This window comes from Curcuma longa, chromosome 11, assembly GCF_044706935.1.
Source record: "Curcuma longa cultivar G26 ecotype Majalengka, Jawa Barat chromosome 11, ITB_CL_G26_1.1, whole genome shotgun sequence".
In the NCBI taxonomy this organism is placed as follows: Eukaryota; Viridiplantae; Streptophyta; class Magnoliopsida; order Zingiberales; family Zingiberaceae; genus Curcuma; species Curcuma longa.
This window is the reverse complement of record NC_133871.1, coordinates 15,882,580-15,899,677: the sequence shown is the minus strand read 5'-3', so window position 1 is coordinate 15,899,677 and position 17,098 is coordinate 15,882,580. Positions and strand designations below refer to the sequence as shown.

Below are 17,098 nucleotides of genomic sequence, written 5' to 3'. Positions count from 1 at the left end.
TGTTTTAAGAAATCCTTAAGAGCATAAATTATGTTTGAAATTAAACGAGAAGAGGCATAGCGATTATTAATCTCCCATCCATGCTTCGTCAGATCAGACTCGGGTTCAACCGGGTTCACAGAAACCGTATTGACTTGACTCCAATTCTGATCTGGAAAGAGCAAGCTCAACTAGTGGTTCCAAAGCAGACCAGTAACAACTTCCTCGTCCGCTTTCCTCGTTCCCTGTCTCGTCTCCGCTGCCTCCCCTCTTTCCCCTTCGCTGAGGACGAAGACGAAGAAGAAACTAAGGAAGCGGAGTGGCAGCGATGAGCGGTCACGACTCCAAATACTTCTCCACCACCAAGAAGGGAGAGATCCCCGAGCTCAAGGAGGAGCTCAATTCACAGTACAAGGTACTCTTCTCACTCCGGATCTGATCCAGTTAGGTTTCGGATGACCTAGGGTAGGGCTGGATCCCGACGCCCTGCATCACATCTGATGAATCTGTTTACTTCGACGCGTTCTTTGTTTTCAATTTTCCGATCTGTTTGTTCTGATGCCCGTAAGAAAATGGAAATCAAAGAAGAAAGAATGTTTCAGATTTAAATTTCTTTGAGGATCGAATAATGAATTTGTACGAATAGTGATTTGGTCCCAGTAGTGTATTTTGAGAAATAACTAGTCCCGTCCGGTTCCGCGTTTGCGTTAACGAATGACTAGTTTTTCTTTTGCACGCAATAACAAGGGCAATGGAAAATACAATCATTACAAGTGTCTCTAGATCTATTTTCGGAAGATATGATAAAGGTATAGCAGTTCTTAGTGGTCAAGTTATTTTTCCTAGTCTCTTGTATGCAGATTTTAAAACGAAGAATTGGGCAATCTAACTTGGTAGAATTGCTTCTTGAACCAAACCTCAATTGGACTTGGTGGATGGACACACCAATCAGAGTTCAGACTATAGTTTAGGGTATCTCTATCAATTTGATTAGCGACCAGTTTTGGTTACTTGATAGAAGTGCTATGGCCATTGATGCTGTCCTTTCCTTATAGAAGCACTATCAACAGTCCATTACCTAACTTGGATGGCTCATTCCCCTATCAGATACTCTTGATAAAAATATCAGCCTGTATTCAATTAATACCTGCTCAAAATTTCAATTTCTTCACTTCTAGTGTCTTTTACTTGTTACCATATTGCTGTTGCCAGTTTTATATATTTATGAATGCCTATTAAATCATAGTAACCTTTATAAATTTTTGTTTATTTTTGAAGATTGAGATGGGGTTGAACATTTGCATTTACTATCATGCTAATATTCTCTATAGGATAAGAGAAAAGATGCTGTGAAGAAGGTGATAGCTGCAATGACTGTAGGAAAAGATGTTTCATCATTGTTCACAGACGTCGTAAACTGTATGCAAACAGAGAATCTGGAACTGAAGAAACTTGTCTATTTGTATCTGATAAACTATGCCAAGAGTCAACCAGATCTAGCCATACTTGCTGTGAATACATTCGTGAAGGTAGCGATATGCTTATGAATCATGTGTTTCTCGCTTCTGTCATCCTTGATTCTTCTTTACCATTTAATGTTGGAGCTGTGATTACCTTTGTTTTATACAGCTTCCAGACATCAAGTGGTTTGATGACTTGTTTATAGCCTACTTAATTCCTGTTTGGGCAAGTATTAAATGTAACCAAGTCACTATCTTAGAATCATATTGTGGTTTACAAATGGAGTTGACAACTTGAAGCTTGGGAAAATTATACTTGAAAATTTTTGATGAATAAAACAATTTGAATCTATGGGGTATGCTAGAATATATAACTATAGATTAGGCTCTTTCATGATTGCTAGTGTTTCTACAATAAGCAGTTACCAAAGTAAGAGGGTTCAAATCCAATGTTTTTGAGCTTTCTGTGCAAAACTACGCCACAAGTCAACCAGTGTACCATAATTGCTTTGAACATGCGTGAGAAGGTAGGGATATACTTGCAAATCACATGTTTTTTTTCCTGTCATGATTGATCAATGTTGGCCATGTATTGTTGGAGCCCTGTGTTAATGGAGTGACTGCCATATTAATGGTTTACAGATGAAGGTAAGAACAATGAACATTGAAGAAGTTATACATGAAAATGCCTGCAAACGAACAATTTGGATCCCTATGGTGGTTTAGAAAGTAAAATATAGATTGGGTTCTTTCTCATCAGTGGCTGTACAAAATGTGCCCCAATTCAGTCAATCCAGTATATTGAGCTTCTAGTCAAATTGTAGATTTGGAACAGTGCTGAATATATAAGAATATTATAATTGGATATCATCTAATAGTTCAACCTTTTGTAACTAGTGGTCAGCTACCAAATCTAACTTGGTAGGGTGCATATATTGAGATAACCTATTTAAGTTATAACCAACTAACACTTGGAAATTGAAATATTTTTTCACCAAATCTCTGCAATTCTCTTTCTCTCTCTTAAATTTTTTTACTATATGTGGCAAGGGTGTAAACTAAATTTTCAATCTATTCCACATTTAATTTCCTTAGGAACAGATCACTTGTGTTCTCTGCATCTTTTACATAACTAATAATTGACCTTCAGTTTTGCTGTTGTATTTTCTCTTGCTATTTTGGTCATTAGATGCAGAAAATTATAGAATAAGTCATTATTTTGCTTATATTGACTCAAGATTAGCACCAAAATTTAGGTTAAAAATAAAACTTCCTATAGAGATGCTAATGCTGACTCAATTGTCATTTGATGCAAGATACACATCAACATGCCATACAAATTGAAAATTGGTGAATGATGAAAGTTGTGAGCCTTGAAGCGACAAAATCTTCTGCACACCATGATATGATATTTCTTAATGTTAAAAACAACAATGGACTAATCATGGAAGACAAATATTAACTTCTACCAGATAGGCTCGCAAGGCATTTCTTCAATGTTTTTAGTGCATTGCTGGACTGGTTATTTATTGAATAAGCTTACACATTACAACTGTTGATCATGATTCCATTGACCTTTGTAGGACTCACAAGACCCTAATCCTTTGATCCGTGCCTTAGCTGTGAGAACAATGGGCTGCATCCGTGTTGACAAAATCACAGAATATCTGTGTGATCCCCTTCAAAGATGTCTAAAGGTCTTTTGTTTCTCTAGTTCTTTCTCTTCCACTTTTTGTCTCTTTTCAAACTATATCAGTTGCTATGGGTGTAAGTTATTTTGAAATATGATCTTCACTGTGCTAATCATTTCTGTAGTTTATACACGTATAATTTTTTGAGTTGTAAATATGTTTTCACAGGATGACGATCCTTATGTCCGAAAGACAGCAGCAATTTGTGTTGCTAAATTGTATGATATAAATGCCGAGTTAGTGGAAGATAGGGGTTTCTTGGATACTCTCAAGGATTTGATATCTGACAGCAATCCGATGGTAGTGGCAAATGCAGTTGCAGCACTTGCAGAGATCCAGGAAACTAGCAGTCAACCGATCTTTGAGATTACTAGTCATACACTTTCAAAGCTTCTGACTGCTTTAAATGAATGCACAGAGTAAGTTTTCTTCTTCAGAGTTGGCTATTTCTTCATGGAGCAGTTGTTTCATCTGTCTGCTAATTAGCAACATGCTTTAGATGTTTTATTTTTCTTGGTGAACTCCTTGTTATATACTGAAATTAGCGGGATTGTCATGGAGCTTGGTTTCTGTCATGTTGGAAAAGGATCTAGCATAAGTAATTGAAACTGCCTGAACACTAAGAGAAGTCCCTCGAAAATACATCTCTTCTGTTTAAGGCCTTTGTTAATTCATTTGGCTTCCTTTAAGACCATTTGGTAATGATTGTGCTTTTGCTTTAATTGGAATCTTACTGACCACTGTGCACAACGTGGAGTTATCTAAAGTGAATTTAGTGGTTTCCTGGCCAGTAGTCATTCAAATAGTGTCATTCATTGCAAATGATTCAAGGCTCTTGTGGCTCAAGCCCATGTTTACTAATTAGTAAATGCAAATTCTTAATCTCATTTCTGAGTTCTCATTAAGTTATGCAAACCCAAGATCTGAAGCAAGCTCAGCTTTGTTAATGCCAAGTTCAGTGCATTGCTTTCAGTAAAACAAAGTAGCAAAATGGCCTTTTCTAGAACTGATATACGTAGTTTCACATTCATTCTGATCTTCAATGAAAATGCTAGGCGGTTTCCTAGAAATTCAGAAATCTTAATTTTTAAGATAAAGGTTTGCTGCATTCTAAGGAATCTGGATCATTGTTTTATAATGAAAATTTCAACTGAAACATAGTGTTTCTTAAAAGAAGTCATCTAAACCAGGTTATGTATTGATATGAGTTAGATCCATGTACATTTTCAAAGCTCTAATTTTTTAATAGATTGAAACTCAAATTGTCACTATCGAATTCCCTTAGTAGCTCCTTTGTGAATGTGAGAGATATAAATTGTTTGGTGAAGGCTTTGAGATAAGGTCATTTACATTAAAGTTGAATGCTGTTTTCTTATCCACTACTCTTTGAATGCTCCAAGAGAGTTCCCACCAAGGCAAGATTCCTTAAAAAGATTATGTTGTTTCCTGGACGAGTCATCTTTTTGCTGGCTCAGCTTGCAATTTTCTTTTATTTTGCTCCTAACTATCCAACAAGTCTAAGCGATTATGTGCAAAATGATATGCCTTTATTCAGAATTCAGGTTACAAATGGCTAGCTCATATTTTGAGCAGTGGACAGTCTAATTTTATCTCAATATAATTTCACTGCAGATGGGGCCAAGTATTCATTTTGGATGCTTTATCAAGGTATAAAGCTTCTGATGCTCGAGAAGCTGAAGATATAGTTGAGAGAGTAACCCCACGCCTTCAACATGCGAATTGCGCCGTCGTGCTTTCTGCTGTCAAGGTAGGTATATACCTGCGCTATCTAGTATCTTCAATTGTGAAATCATTAATGTATAAAATTTGTTCATTGCTTGACTTATGGTGAACATGTGACTTTGGTTCTTTAATTCTATAGCTCAAAGAGCAACCACACATTTTTATGAGAAATTAGACCTTAGCCTATGTGAGTCGAACATCAGAAAACTGTTTTTTTACTATTTTTCTTTAAGATAGCATAAGGAAGCATTTGGCTTCACTGAAATATTAGATGATTAACAGAGTATGCTTCTTCAACCTTTACTTTATCTTGTTGCTGGATTTCAAATCTGCAAAGTCTATGCATGTACTTAAGATCAAATTTATGCTTAGTGAAACATATTTTGTCAACTAAATATATTTTGCAAGAAAATCTATTGGTTGATTTCTTCTGCTTCAAATATGATAATATCTGAAAATTTCTATGCAGATGATTCTTCTGCAAATGGAACTTATCACTAGTACTGATGTAATTCGAAATCTTTGCAAGAAGATGGCTCCCCCTCTGGTAACTCTTCTTTCTGCAGAACCAGAAATCCAGTATGTAGCCCTGCGGAACATCAATCTTATCGTTCAGAAAAGGCCTACGATACTTGCACATGAGATCAAGGTTAGTCATTAGTGTGGATTGGCTTCCTTACTGAAGTTTCATTATTTTTTTCTTGACTTTGCTGTTTTGTTCTTATTCTTCATTTTTAGGTTTTCTTTTGCAAGTATAATGACCCAATTTATGTTAAGATGGAAAAATTGGAGATTATGATAAAGCTAGCCTCAGATCGGAACATAGACCAGGTACAAGACGTGTGATTATGTTGGTTTCTATTATGTAAATGACTCGTTGGCTTGTTATCATCACTTTTTAGCAAGAGAAAAGCAGCTAATTTGAAACTTGTTCTTTTGCTATTGTATGGCTTTTAAAAAGCTTACAGAATGAAGGTGTGAACATTGAACAGGAGGAGCACACAGTCTCTTTATTGATTTAATTAATGAAAGATACTTTTTGTTATGGGAATCTTATGCACTCTTCTCTGGTCTCAGCACATACTAAATGCTTTTCAAATGTTCTCTTTATGCGACCACAGTAAATGGACACCTTGTGACTTAAGCTGATGTTAAGAATAGCTAAACGCTTAGACAAAAGAGTGGTTTATTAAGGCAATGCAGGTTAATTGGTTAATCTGATGCAATCTAGGATTCGAGTTAATGATGTACTCAAAATGGCAAACTTTACGTTCTATATCAACTCAAATTCTGTTCTAGCCCTTATAGTCTCCATCCTATGTCAATACATATTACATGCTATGCAAAAATTTGTTTAGACTAGGGAAGAGGAAGTGACATTGATGGGCCCTATCCAAACACTGACTTCATTGAAGGTTGTTTATAGAAGTGTTCTGCCAGATTTGTCTGGACTACGAAAACAAACTGGTATTGATGGCTCTATTTCAGAGGCTAATTTATCCACTGCAGGTTCTGTTGGAATTCAAAGAGTATGCCACAGAAGTAGATGTAGACTTTGTTAGAAGGGCTGTGCGTGCAATTGGACGTTGTGCCATCAAGTTAGAGAGGGCTGCTGAACGGTGCATCAGTGTATTGCTTGAGCTGATAAAGATAAAAGTCAACTATGTTGTGCAAGAGGCTATCATTGTCATAAAGGATATCTTCCGACGTTATCCTAACACGTGAGTTAAGTTGCTTGGCGTGAGCTGTTGGTTTTGTTGCGTTATCATCTCACAGTGAAATGTATCCTGCAGCATTTTCTTGATCCTTACTATATAGTTCTACATTTTCTTCAGCTATGAATCCATCATTGCAACACTATGTGAAAGTTTGGACACTTTAGATGAGCCAGAGGCTAAGGTATCTGTTTGTCATGGGAGTTGTGCTATTCTTTTTACCTTGTTACCTCAAAAATGCATTGTTTGTCTCAGGCATCAATGATATGGATAATTGGCGAATATGCCGAGAGGATTGACAATGCTGATGAGCTCCTTGAAAGCTTTCTAGAAACTTTCCCTGAAGAACCTGCACTTGTACAATTGCAACTGCTCACTGCAACAGTAAAGTTGTTTCTTAAGAAGCCAACTGAAGGTCCTCAACAGATGATTCAGGTGTTGTTTCTTCTTATATACAAGTATAGATATTCTTGTAACCTGTTATATCTGACAATGCATGGAGACAATTTTGTTCAGTAATTAATATTCCTTTTTTTTAAAACAAATCTAAATTGTTCTTACTCAGCATTTTGTTCATCTTCGGCTCTTTTCTTCAAGTTAAGATTAGACTTGTAGACTTCAGATCTCTTGAGGGGCCCCATTCGAGGATTTCACTTCTTAATATCATGACCAAAATGAACTCCGGCTTTCATTTCTTTTGAATTAATGACTATGAGACTATCTGGAAGAAATGAATTTCTGTTTCTTGTGGCACTGTGGCAACATGCTGTTATGGTTCTGTTTGTGGCATCTAATGAAAGCCTTCGTGAAGTAATATTTGGATGTCAGAGACCTCAGAAATATCATGCAAAATCTGAAGTAGCATGTTACTCATTTGCATTTACTATATACTTTTTTATTTGAGTGTTATTCAACACTCTTTGTCAGTGCAAATAAGTGACACGTGACTACTTTGCTATTAATTTTTCTAAGATGGGCAATTTGCTCCTTTATTTTTCTTTTCTTGTTTTCTTAGCAGTCACTGATTCAGATGGCCCCTTGGAGTATGCCACATTCACCTAGTTTTTCCAATGCAATTATGAGGCACAAATCCTTTTTTCTTGTCAGCTTCATCAACACAAATAAGTCATGAGCCCATTTGGGATTAGCTACGATTATTTTATCTTGCCATTCAATTGTACATAAGAGTATGCCATTAGTAATATTATCACTTTTTTTGGTCAAATGTATATTATCTTTTTTAATTATGTTAAATAAAGTTCGATGAATTTTATCAATTTTCGGACAAATTGGACAATAGTGAATAAGCTAATGATTTTCAGCATCACTCTCTTTTATAAGTTCTAAAAAAGGGTTTACTAGTGATATATAATTATATAACACTTCTACCAAGCAATGAATTAGCATTTCTCAGATTGAGCTGGCTGAGTATAAACTTTGAAAACCAATTGCATTCTAGCCATGTTAGTTGGCACCTGCAGATTATAGGGAAGAAAGATAAATTATGTTTCCATTTATTTTCCAGTCAATTACAGATTGCAAATGTTGTCTATCTTAAGTTAATTAGGGTAATAAGGTGATGTAATTTGATTTTTTCTGCATTTGAATTTCTTACTTATGGCTGAGACTGACATTTTATTAGTATTACGTGGTCACCTTCATAAGTTTCAGTTAGTATTATTTCAATTCATAATTCTAATACAGATAAATTATATATGATAGGCTGTTCTTAATAATGCAACGATGGAAACAGACAATCCTGATTTGCGTGATCGTGCATACATTTATTGGCGCCTTCTTTCTACTGATCCTGAGGTAGAGTTAAAATTGAAAGATATTTTTTAAAGATGGTATTTATATAATATATCTATATTTTCTTTCTCTTAGGCAGCTAAAGATGTTGTTTTAGCTGAAAAACCAGTAATAAGTGATGATTCAAACCAGCTTGATCCGTCACTCCTGGATGAGCTCCTCACAAATATTGCTACCCTTTCTTCTGTTTATCATAAGATACCAGATACTTTTATAAGTCGTGCAAAGTCAGCTGCAACTAGACCAGAGGATGATGATTATGCCGAGGGAGGAGAAACTGCTTATTCTGAGACACCGTCTCATGCTGTTGATGGTACAGGTGCTTCTCCTAGTAACATTTCTCATGCTGAAACAAAGCAGCAGGTACAAGCAACAGCAGAAATCTCTGCACCTGTGCCAGATTTACTAGGTGATTTAATTGGCATTGATAATGCTATTGTCCCTGTAGATCAGCCAACAACACCTACAGAGTATGGGTCCTCACCTTTTTTTATTCCATCTGTTATATTGTATTTTTTTTATTTTTCAAATTTTTTTTCTCACTCAGATTGATCCTTTTAACTTGTCTATTCAGACCTCCCTTACCTGTATTGCTTCCTGCATCTACTGGACAAGGTTTACAGATAAGCGCACACCTTACTCGCCAAAATGGCCAGATATTTTATGCTATGATGTTTGAGAACAACACACAGGGTGTATTAGATGGGTTCATGATACAGTTCAACAAAAATACATTTGGTCTTGCAGCTGCCGGGCCTTTGCAGGTGATTGTTTTTTATATGATCTCAATAGTATGTTTGTTGATGGATTAATTTGTCACCTAGTTTTATAATCTGGTGACATGTTTTATGATGGCTCAAAGACGATATTGGTCATTATATTCTTATATTCACTTTTACGATTTGTAGGTCCCATCATTGCAACCTGGATCTTCAGTGAGGACACTTTTGCCAATGGTTTTATTCCAGAATGTCTCACCTGACCCTCCCAGCACACTTTTGCAAGTTGCAGTTAAAAATAATCAGCAGCCAGTCTGGTACTTCAGTGACAAAATTTCATTGCATGTTTTCTTTGTCGAAGATGGTAGAATGGAACGTGCAACTTTTCTTGAGGTAAGAAATTTTTGAAGTATATTTTCATTATTCATGTAAGTGCTAAGTTTTAAAAAAATGACCAAGACTTGATTCTTTTTGTGTGATTTTAGATCATTTGGTTCCTGGATTGTTGAAGAAATTTGCTTCCTTTGACATACATTCTTTTCTTTAGTTGATTTCCCATAAGGAAATCACAAATATATTGATATAAAGCAAGAACAGAGATGGGTGAAGTTAAAGTAAACATATATGATACTGGGTATTGCTCCTTCGATGAAAAAGAATGAAATTAGAGTTATGGAGCCTTCTAGCTACCTTCTATGTCTGAATTTTTTACAATTGAAAATAAGTACATATGGAATAATTATTTGTCACAAAATGTAAGATTTGTTAACACCCTAAATAAGATAAAATAAACTTTAAGGTTAGGTTTACTTGTATGGATAATTCTGAGGGATAAGGGGAGAGAGTATATACTGTAACACACCATGCACTCAACAATTATTGTTTGCTTTCACTGCCATCATAAAAGGCAGATTCAAAAGGTAGACAGTTGTCTAAGTGGTCGATATTAAAATAATGCAAGAAATGGCAAGAGGAACTAGATTGCTTGTCAGGGACAATGAATAAGGATTTTAGACACTCTTGCAATTTGACCAAAAGTGTGACTCCTTAAGGTCGTACTTGGTTTGGTGATGGAATGAATTTAGGGTGGAATGAGATAAAAATGTAATCATTATTTTCATTCTCATGTTTGGTTTAACTTGATTGGAATGGTATTGGCCCTTTAGGAACTGGCATAACTAATACCAATTTTAGAAGAGTGCCCTTTTGTTGTGTATGCCACCGTAGAGGTAGATGCTCATTCTCAATCAAAACTTGTTTTCTAGAGCATCAACCTTAGGAAGTTCTATTTTTGTTGGAGAAAGATATTGCTTTTCACCTGCAAGTTGAACTTCCTTTCCTTGGATGTCGATATTGATAAAACACTTCCTAGGCTAGGCATGTGCTAAGCATATTGTCATTTGGTTAAACTGACCATTTTGACTCAAATTAGCTGGTCCTGATCTCTCATTCCACCGTACCAGATGCATTAGCTAGGAATTTGAACTAAATATGCCATTACCTGCTTAGATTTGTTTACAGGGTTGAATACTCTTACAGACAGGTAGATGCTGAATGGCAATGAATGCCACATCAGTACAACTTTGCATCTGCAAAACAATTGAAAATAATAATAACAAATTGGCAAATCACATTGCTTCCCTCTTAAATTTTCCTTTCTCTTGTGCTACTCTCTTCTTCAAGCTTTGGAGTAAAATAATTTAAAATCTGAGAAGTGAGTAGACATGTTAATAATTTTTTCTTAGTTGCTTATGCAATAGATGTCTGGGGAAATGTTTCAAAATCTGATTTTATTTGTTAAGATCTAATCTCTGGGAAAATGCAATAGATGTCTAAATAGATTTGCATATGTCTTGTGTGCCCATATGCAGACTTGGAAATCCCTGCCAGATACAAACGAAGTGGGGAAGGACTTGCCAAATTCCATCATCAACAATGTTGATGCTACCATCGAACATCTCGCTGCATACAACATTTTCTTTGTCGCAAAACGAAGGAATGCCAACAAAGATTTGCTTTATTTATCAGCCAAGATTCCTAGAGGAATTCCTTTCCTGATAGAACTTACTTGTGTCCTTGGTGTTGTGGGTGTAAAATGTGCTGTGAAAACACCAAGCCCGGAGATGGCACCACTCTTCTTTGAAGCCATGGAGACCCTGCTGAAGTGATATCCACTATTTTTCTGCCATGCAAACTTAGCAGGTCTTCTTTATTGTGAAGTAGTGTGAGTGTTTATTTCATCAAGCAAATTGATTTTGACCCGAGAACGCGTAAATTGGGGCAACCAACAATCCTTGTACCAAACTCATCGAGGTCCGAGACTTTTCTGATTCATGCCTGTGATAGTAATTGATTCGCTGCTTCCATCCGTTACTCAGCATTTGCTAGAAAATCTAGGTCTTCTTTCTAGTTCATGTAAGAGACTATGTATCCATATTCACTTTTTTTTTCCTTTCATTTTGAGAGTGAAAAATTCTATTGAATTAGCGGAGTAAATGTGTATACACGTTCCAAGTTGCAAGGCGAATTAATGAAAAACAAATTACACGTGCGGAATGGAACAGAGAGGGTCCTACATACAATTCGAGAAAGCTGATTATTAGACAGGGCTGTTACTCCAAGATTTATAGAATTGGATCAGTCAACCAAAAAAATAAAATAAAAATCTAATAGTCAAAAGCATCACCAGCTTACTTTTTAATAAACACATTATATAAATTCTTCGTAATTTTTTTTAAAAAAACAAATTTACAAATGCTTGGACAATGATTTTTTGAAAAATAGATTTTATATAAAATTAATAGACGGCACGCGTCAAATCCGGTGATCATTATCCACATATTAGAATTAAATCAGCCCAAAGGGTAGGAGGATGAATGACCAGTCTGGAAGAATACATTAAATAGATTCATTCTAAAAAATATATAAAAAACTGTATTTACAGAAATATTAATTCATTTACGGTACCATTGTTTGAGTCAATCACTAACACATTTAGCCATGCATCAATCTGATACGAAATGTAGTGACATCAGGAAATTTTCAACTAGGCGCTCGACAAACAAACACTACAGCTACATGACAAGGCCATGGATCCTCAAGAACTCTAGGCTATTTATTAACCAATCTCAAAGCATAAAACTTATATATACCTCCAAACCTAACACTTAAATAGGACGACTCTGCTGTACAAACTCCCATCTTTACGACGTGACGTTAACTAAATTATATTTTTGCCTAAGGCATTAGACTCTGCATTTGCGGAAGGCAACTGCTCATGTTAGTCTACCAATCAAAAAGTAATAGGAGGAATTTAAAGATACTGTGACCAGGCGTTGCTGCTTCTCTAGCGTTAAAAAGTTGGCAACGTCATGCTTCAGCTTCATTCATATCACCGCCATATACTGAAAATAGCCTTCTCTGCATGGGAAGGCACAAGTTCAGTTCTTGATTCAATATTGAAAAATTGAGCTAAAAAAGATAAAAAGCTTCAAAATAAGGAGTTATGAGGGTTCTTGAAAGAACATATTCGGATGACAAAAGTACATGGATGACAGAAGAATGGCAAGTGTGTATATGTGATCCAAGCATAGTTATCAGAATTTAAACTAAGGGCATTTTCATTAGATGATTTAAGTGTGTGATCATCAGTGTTCTTCCTTGACACAAGAAAATGGAACGCACCACCAGTCTTTATCTGGGGAATAAAAAGTGCAATACACAGGAAGAGCAAGTAGATGAGCTTAGACGAAAGATGAGGTTAGATAGCTATAAACAGTATGCACACACGACATTGAATAGCTTATTTGTATTGACGCTTCTGAAATTTCCCAAATACAATAATACTTATAGACTTACGTTTCAATGTGTATTGACACTTCTGAGATTCCGTAGACACATATGCAGTCTACCGTATATCCTGTCCCTTATAATTGTTTTTACTAAATGACACCCCCTCACAATTTCTTCTAATTTTACCTTTCAATTTCAAAAATCCCTTCATAAATTATTCCCTCTATATGAGAAAAATAATGAGAAGCAAAGTATAAACCAATTATTGGGATGTGATTCAGTAAAAATTATATGGAAAAGATCTAAGAGTGGATGGAGGAGGAAACCAAAGACAACGCTGATAGCAACAACGGCAAAGAGAAGCAACAATGGAATCTGTCTAGATGGTCCAACAGCAAAGATTCCATGGTGAGGTAAAATTTCAAGAAAAAGGGGACGGGCTTGACCTTAACATCCATTCAGCCTCAACATATGCATCCAAAATCCTATGCAAGTCAAAGACCCATACAAGTAAATGCACCGTCAAAATAAAAAATAAAACGAAAAGGTGAAGAATTCACTAATCACCACCAACAAAGTCTGTTTACCATCCATTGATAAAATATTATATGTAAATAGCTGATGGATTCAATTGATTAATTTGGCACCAAATTATCTACATGCATATTATGTGACACTGATAGAGGAAAGGGCTACTCTAGCGATTGCAACACCAATATGTCTATATGCAAATTATTCCCACTATAGATATCCTCAAAATATTCACGAATCAACTTAACAGAATCAAAGAATCACCAGAACAATCAAATCCATCCAACAAACAAATTTTTTAAGGGAATTTAACGTTCATTAAAAAAACATACTTACAAGATCCTCAAACTCAGGACTAGTCAAATTGAAAGCCAAGTTTTGCATCAATATCAGCACCTGGTCATTAATGTCAGTAAACACTAGTTCATTCACATGCATATCCACAAATGCAGATAAAAAAATTTCCATATTAACACCCCCATTCCAGGGCCTCAAAATTCAAAGAGATCTTATAAAATCTAACTGTATGCCTCAAAATTCAAACTGATCATATAAGCCTTTGTTTTTCAATTATCAAAGATCAGAAATTTCATGTTCAAGAATAAAAAATTCCATTATCAGAAATTTTACAATCTATGTAGACTAATTAAACATTGGATTGAGAAATTACTGAATTATAAGACAGATTGCAGACCAGATACATGTTTACCTTATGCATTTTCATTTTAGGATTGCAAGAAATTTATAAACAAGGTTATTTTTGCTATGACTTACAGTTTCAACATCAATTGGATCCATCATTTTCAATCTTTGCAAATGTCCGCTTGTATTAGGATCAAACACACTTCCAAGAAAGCTGTACACCTGGGCAAAGTCTGGCATAACTGCACAAAACAATAAGAAATAAACAAGGTAAAAAAGTACACAAAAGTGAACTAAAAGAGACAAACACAGTGTGAACATTTTACGGAAGCAGCAGAAAAAGCGTGTGATCCATAACTCAAGTTGGCAGGCAGAACCACAAACTTATAAAGTGATTGACTGTCAACTGTGAGAAGAAATATTATGTTCAAGTTTTTAGGCCAAAGAGACTGTAACGAATTTAAAAGTATTGTTGGACTCAACGATGGGCAGTTGATGATTTCTGGTTCTTACAATATCTAGGTATCTGACAATAATCTGACATGAAGCAGAGGATTGCACTCACCATGAAGAGATGTGACCAAATTTTCCTTGTCAGTTATATCACAAGCTGACCAAGCTCTGGAACGCTTGACACTTCTATCACTATTGTTTTCCACCAAAACTCCAGCATTTACAATACCATCTGCAAGTTTATCACTTAACAATCAGAAGATGGAAGGACAAAATCAAAAGATTGCTGAAGTTAAAATAGCAAACCTTTTGTCAGATTAGCAGGCTGTATAGTATTATGAGGCAAAGAAGTAAATGCCATTTCTGTGTGGTTCCTCCGAATGGATGAGCTCTCTCTTGTGGAGGAATGGTCTGATTCAAGGAGACATGATTCACAGAATAGGATTTTGGCTTCAGGTATCTGATGAACTGTTTGTTTACCCCAAAATAACAGATGTATTAGCTTCATCATGCATCAAAAAACAAGAACTATGAATAGAGCAGACCATTATTAGCAGATTTCTGAGGATATGGATGAGTTGCCTTTCGCTTGGGTCGTGGTGGTGGCAGATGTTCATTTGTACCATTCTTCTGAACCTTCAAAAAGTATTTTTGTGCATGGCTCCTAATCTGCAAAAACAATTACCATATAAGCATTTATCAACAGATAGTTACATAAACTATCACATTCAGGTGTCATTAGTTGAGGTTATAACTTATACCTCTATCTTCACTCTCAGCACACTTAACTAACTGGAATATGTAACAATTACAGGTATGCAAATACCTTGACTTCTGACTTTGGCCATAGGATCAAGATTATTCTCAGTCAGGTAAATGCTCAAGCTTTTTTGTTTAGAGAATCTCAGATCTTGAGTCGTGCAATAGGTTGTGAAATAAGAAATCATGGCACCAAGGACACCCTCAGTTGCAAATAATTAGGACACCCTCAGTTGCAAATAATTAACATGTACACAGTCGAAATTCCAAAATCCAGAAAGATCGACAGACCTAGACAAAACTACCTAATTTCCAGTGTAAAAGAACTACTGTTCATTTGAGAGAAACCAAAAGATTCCCCTAGATCACTCTTGGGCTTCTAGGGAAAAAATAAAAAAAAAACCTGAGCCAACACCTGAGCTTCTTTGGAAAACCCAACACTACAGGGGGAAAAAACTCAACATAACAACTGCAGGTGCAATGATGATTTGGGGCCAATTACTGAACAAAACATACGTCATAAATACATATGATGTACTTTCCATGCAAAAGACGTATACTATATGCTACTAATGATGCTATTTTGAAAGATATATACATCCATCCAACAATCGAGAATATGCTATAGTCAGGGTTGAAGATGATTAAGGAAATTACCTGGATTACTGTCTTTGACCCCACAAATGCTTCTATTTTTTTCCAATCTCGGTCAAAACTGTGATCACCAGAACACTACAAGGTAAGTACTTATATTAAAGATGCATTACTATTTATAGGTTAATAGCCTCTTTATGATAACCAAGTCTTCGCCACATTCTTATACAGCGAAACCTGTAGCCGACATAAATAAAATCAACAAGAATAATTTTCTATCTTATTAAACTGTGAGCAAATGTAGGGCGCCTAGATAAGGTATAAGTAGAAATCTGAAATCAAATTGAATAAAAGACAATTCTTATCGACATACGACAGCCATATAACAGTACAAGGTAGAAATCTGAGTGTCGTAAGCTTTGAAATGACTACGCTAACCAATTGTGAAGGCACATTTCGTGAACAATTGACCAAAAGCGTTTTAGTGAAGTCAACAACGTAACAAAGAATTGACGTGAAATACATAAAGAGGACTCTAAGAAGAAGATCACAAGCTGAACAACACAAGTTTCAAGACCAAAGCAAGCCACATCTCCAAAATCTATCGCGAGTTCATCAGTGGTAAGCTAAAACCTCCAGTTCGCGCAATTAGACCAACAGGAAACCACCAAATTCGCATCAGTCCACCAGAGAACTAAAGAACGTGTATACGAGCAATAATACGAGCAATTGAACTGCTGTCCTCTCCGTATACAATAACCGTAACACAGGGGCGACATAAATTTTACAGAACTAAAACTTCCCACAAAAATCAACAACAAGAGAAATAAAAGGAAGGGGTAAGGTTGCTCACAGCTGGAGGGCCTCGAGGAATTTGTCGTGATCCTGCTCGGTCCAACTCTGCCTCGACTTTGTGATCGTGTAGGGCTTACGGGTCTTCTTTCCCAGGTCTTCGGATGAAGGCGCTTCACCACCGCTTAGAGACATCGGAGAGCACCGGTCGATGCAGTAGAGGCCGGCGGTCGCCTCCCTTCCGCCTCGAGCTTCATTTGCGCTGGCTTTAGCGAGCATCATGGACGGAGATCCCCGAGATGAACACGAGAGCGGGAGATCGAAGAGCAATCGGTCGACGTTTCGATTGCCTTCGCGTCTCTTCTTCCCGAATTCGAACCGGTAAATCGCAGTGGCTGACGCTTAGGTTAAATATG

At 36.2% G+C, this 17,098-nt stretch overlaps 2 protein-coding genes across 2 annotated transcripts; one reads left to right on the top strand and one right to left on the bottom strand.

Annotated features, from left to right (window-relative positions):
- Positions 1-202: 202 nt before the first annotated feature.
- On the top strand, positions 203-11,453 carry LOC141839604 (beta-adaptin-like protein C). Its single transcript, XM_074727390.1, has 15 exons — positions 203-394; positions 1,311-1,508; positions 3,023-3,136; positions 3,299-3,549; positions 4,763-4,898; positions 5,343-5,522; positions 5,612-5,704; positions 6,383-6,594; positions 6,709-6,772; positions 6,844-7,023; positions 8,311-8,403; positions 8,476-8,870; positions 8,975-9,164; positions 9,309-9,512; positions 10,991-11,453. Exons 1-15 carry the CDS (start codon positions 308-310, stop codon positions 11,285-11,287), a joined length of 2,694 nt encoding a protein of 897 aa, XP_074583491.1. The 5' UTR covers positions 203-307; the 3' UTR covers positions 11,288-11,453.
- A 677-nt stretch (positions 11,454-12,130) lies between these two features.
- Positions 12,131-17,087, bottom strand: LOC141838143 (protein REVEILLE 6-like). The gene is made up of 8 exons (XM_074725544.1): positions 16,744-17,087; positions 15,954-16,011; positions 15,083-15,206; positions 14,844-15,005; positions 14,650-14,769; positions 14,217-14,326; positions 13,779-13,838; positions 12,131-12,539 (listed from the first exon to the last, which is right to left on the bottom strand). Exons 1-8 carry the CDS (start codon positions 16,962-16,964, stop codon positions 12,489-12,491), a joined length of 906 nt encoding a protein of 301 aa, XP_074581645.1. The 5' UTR covers positions 16,965-17,087; the 3' UTR covers positions 12,131-12,488.
- Positions 17,088-17,098: the final 11 nt, after the last annotated feature.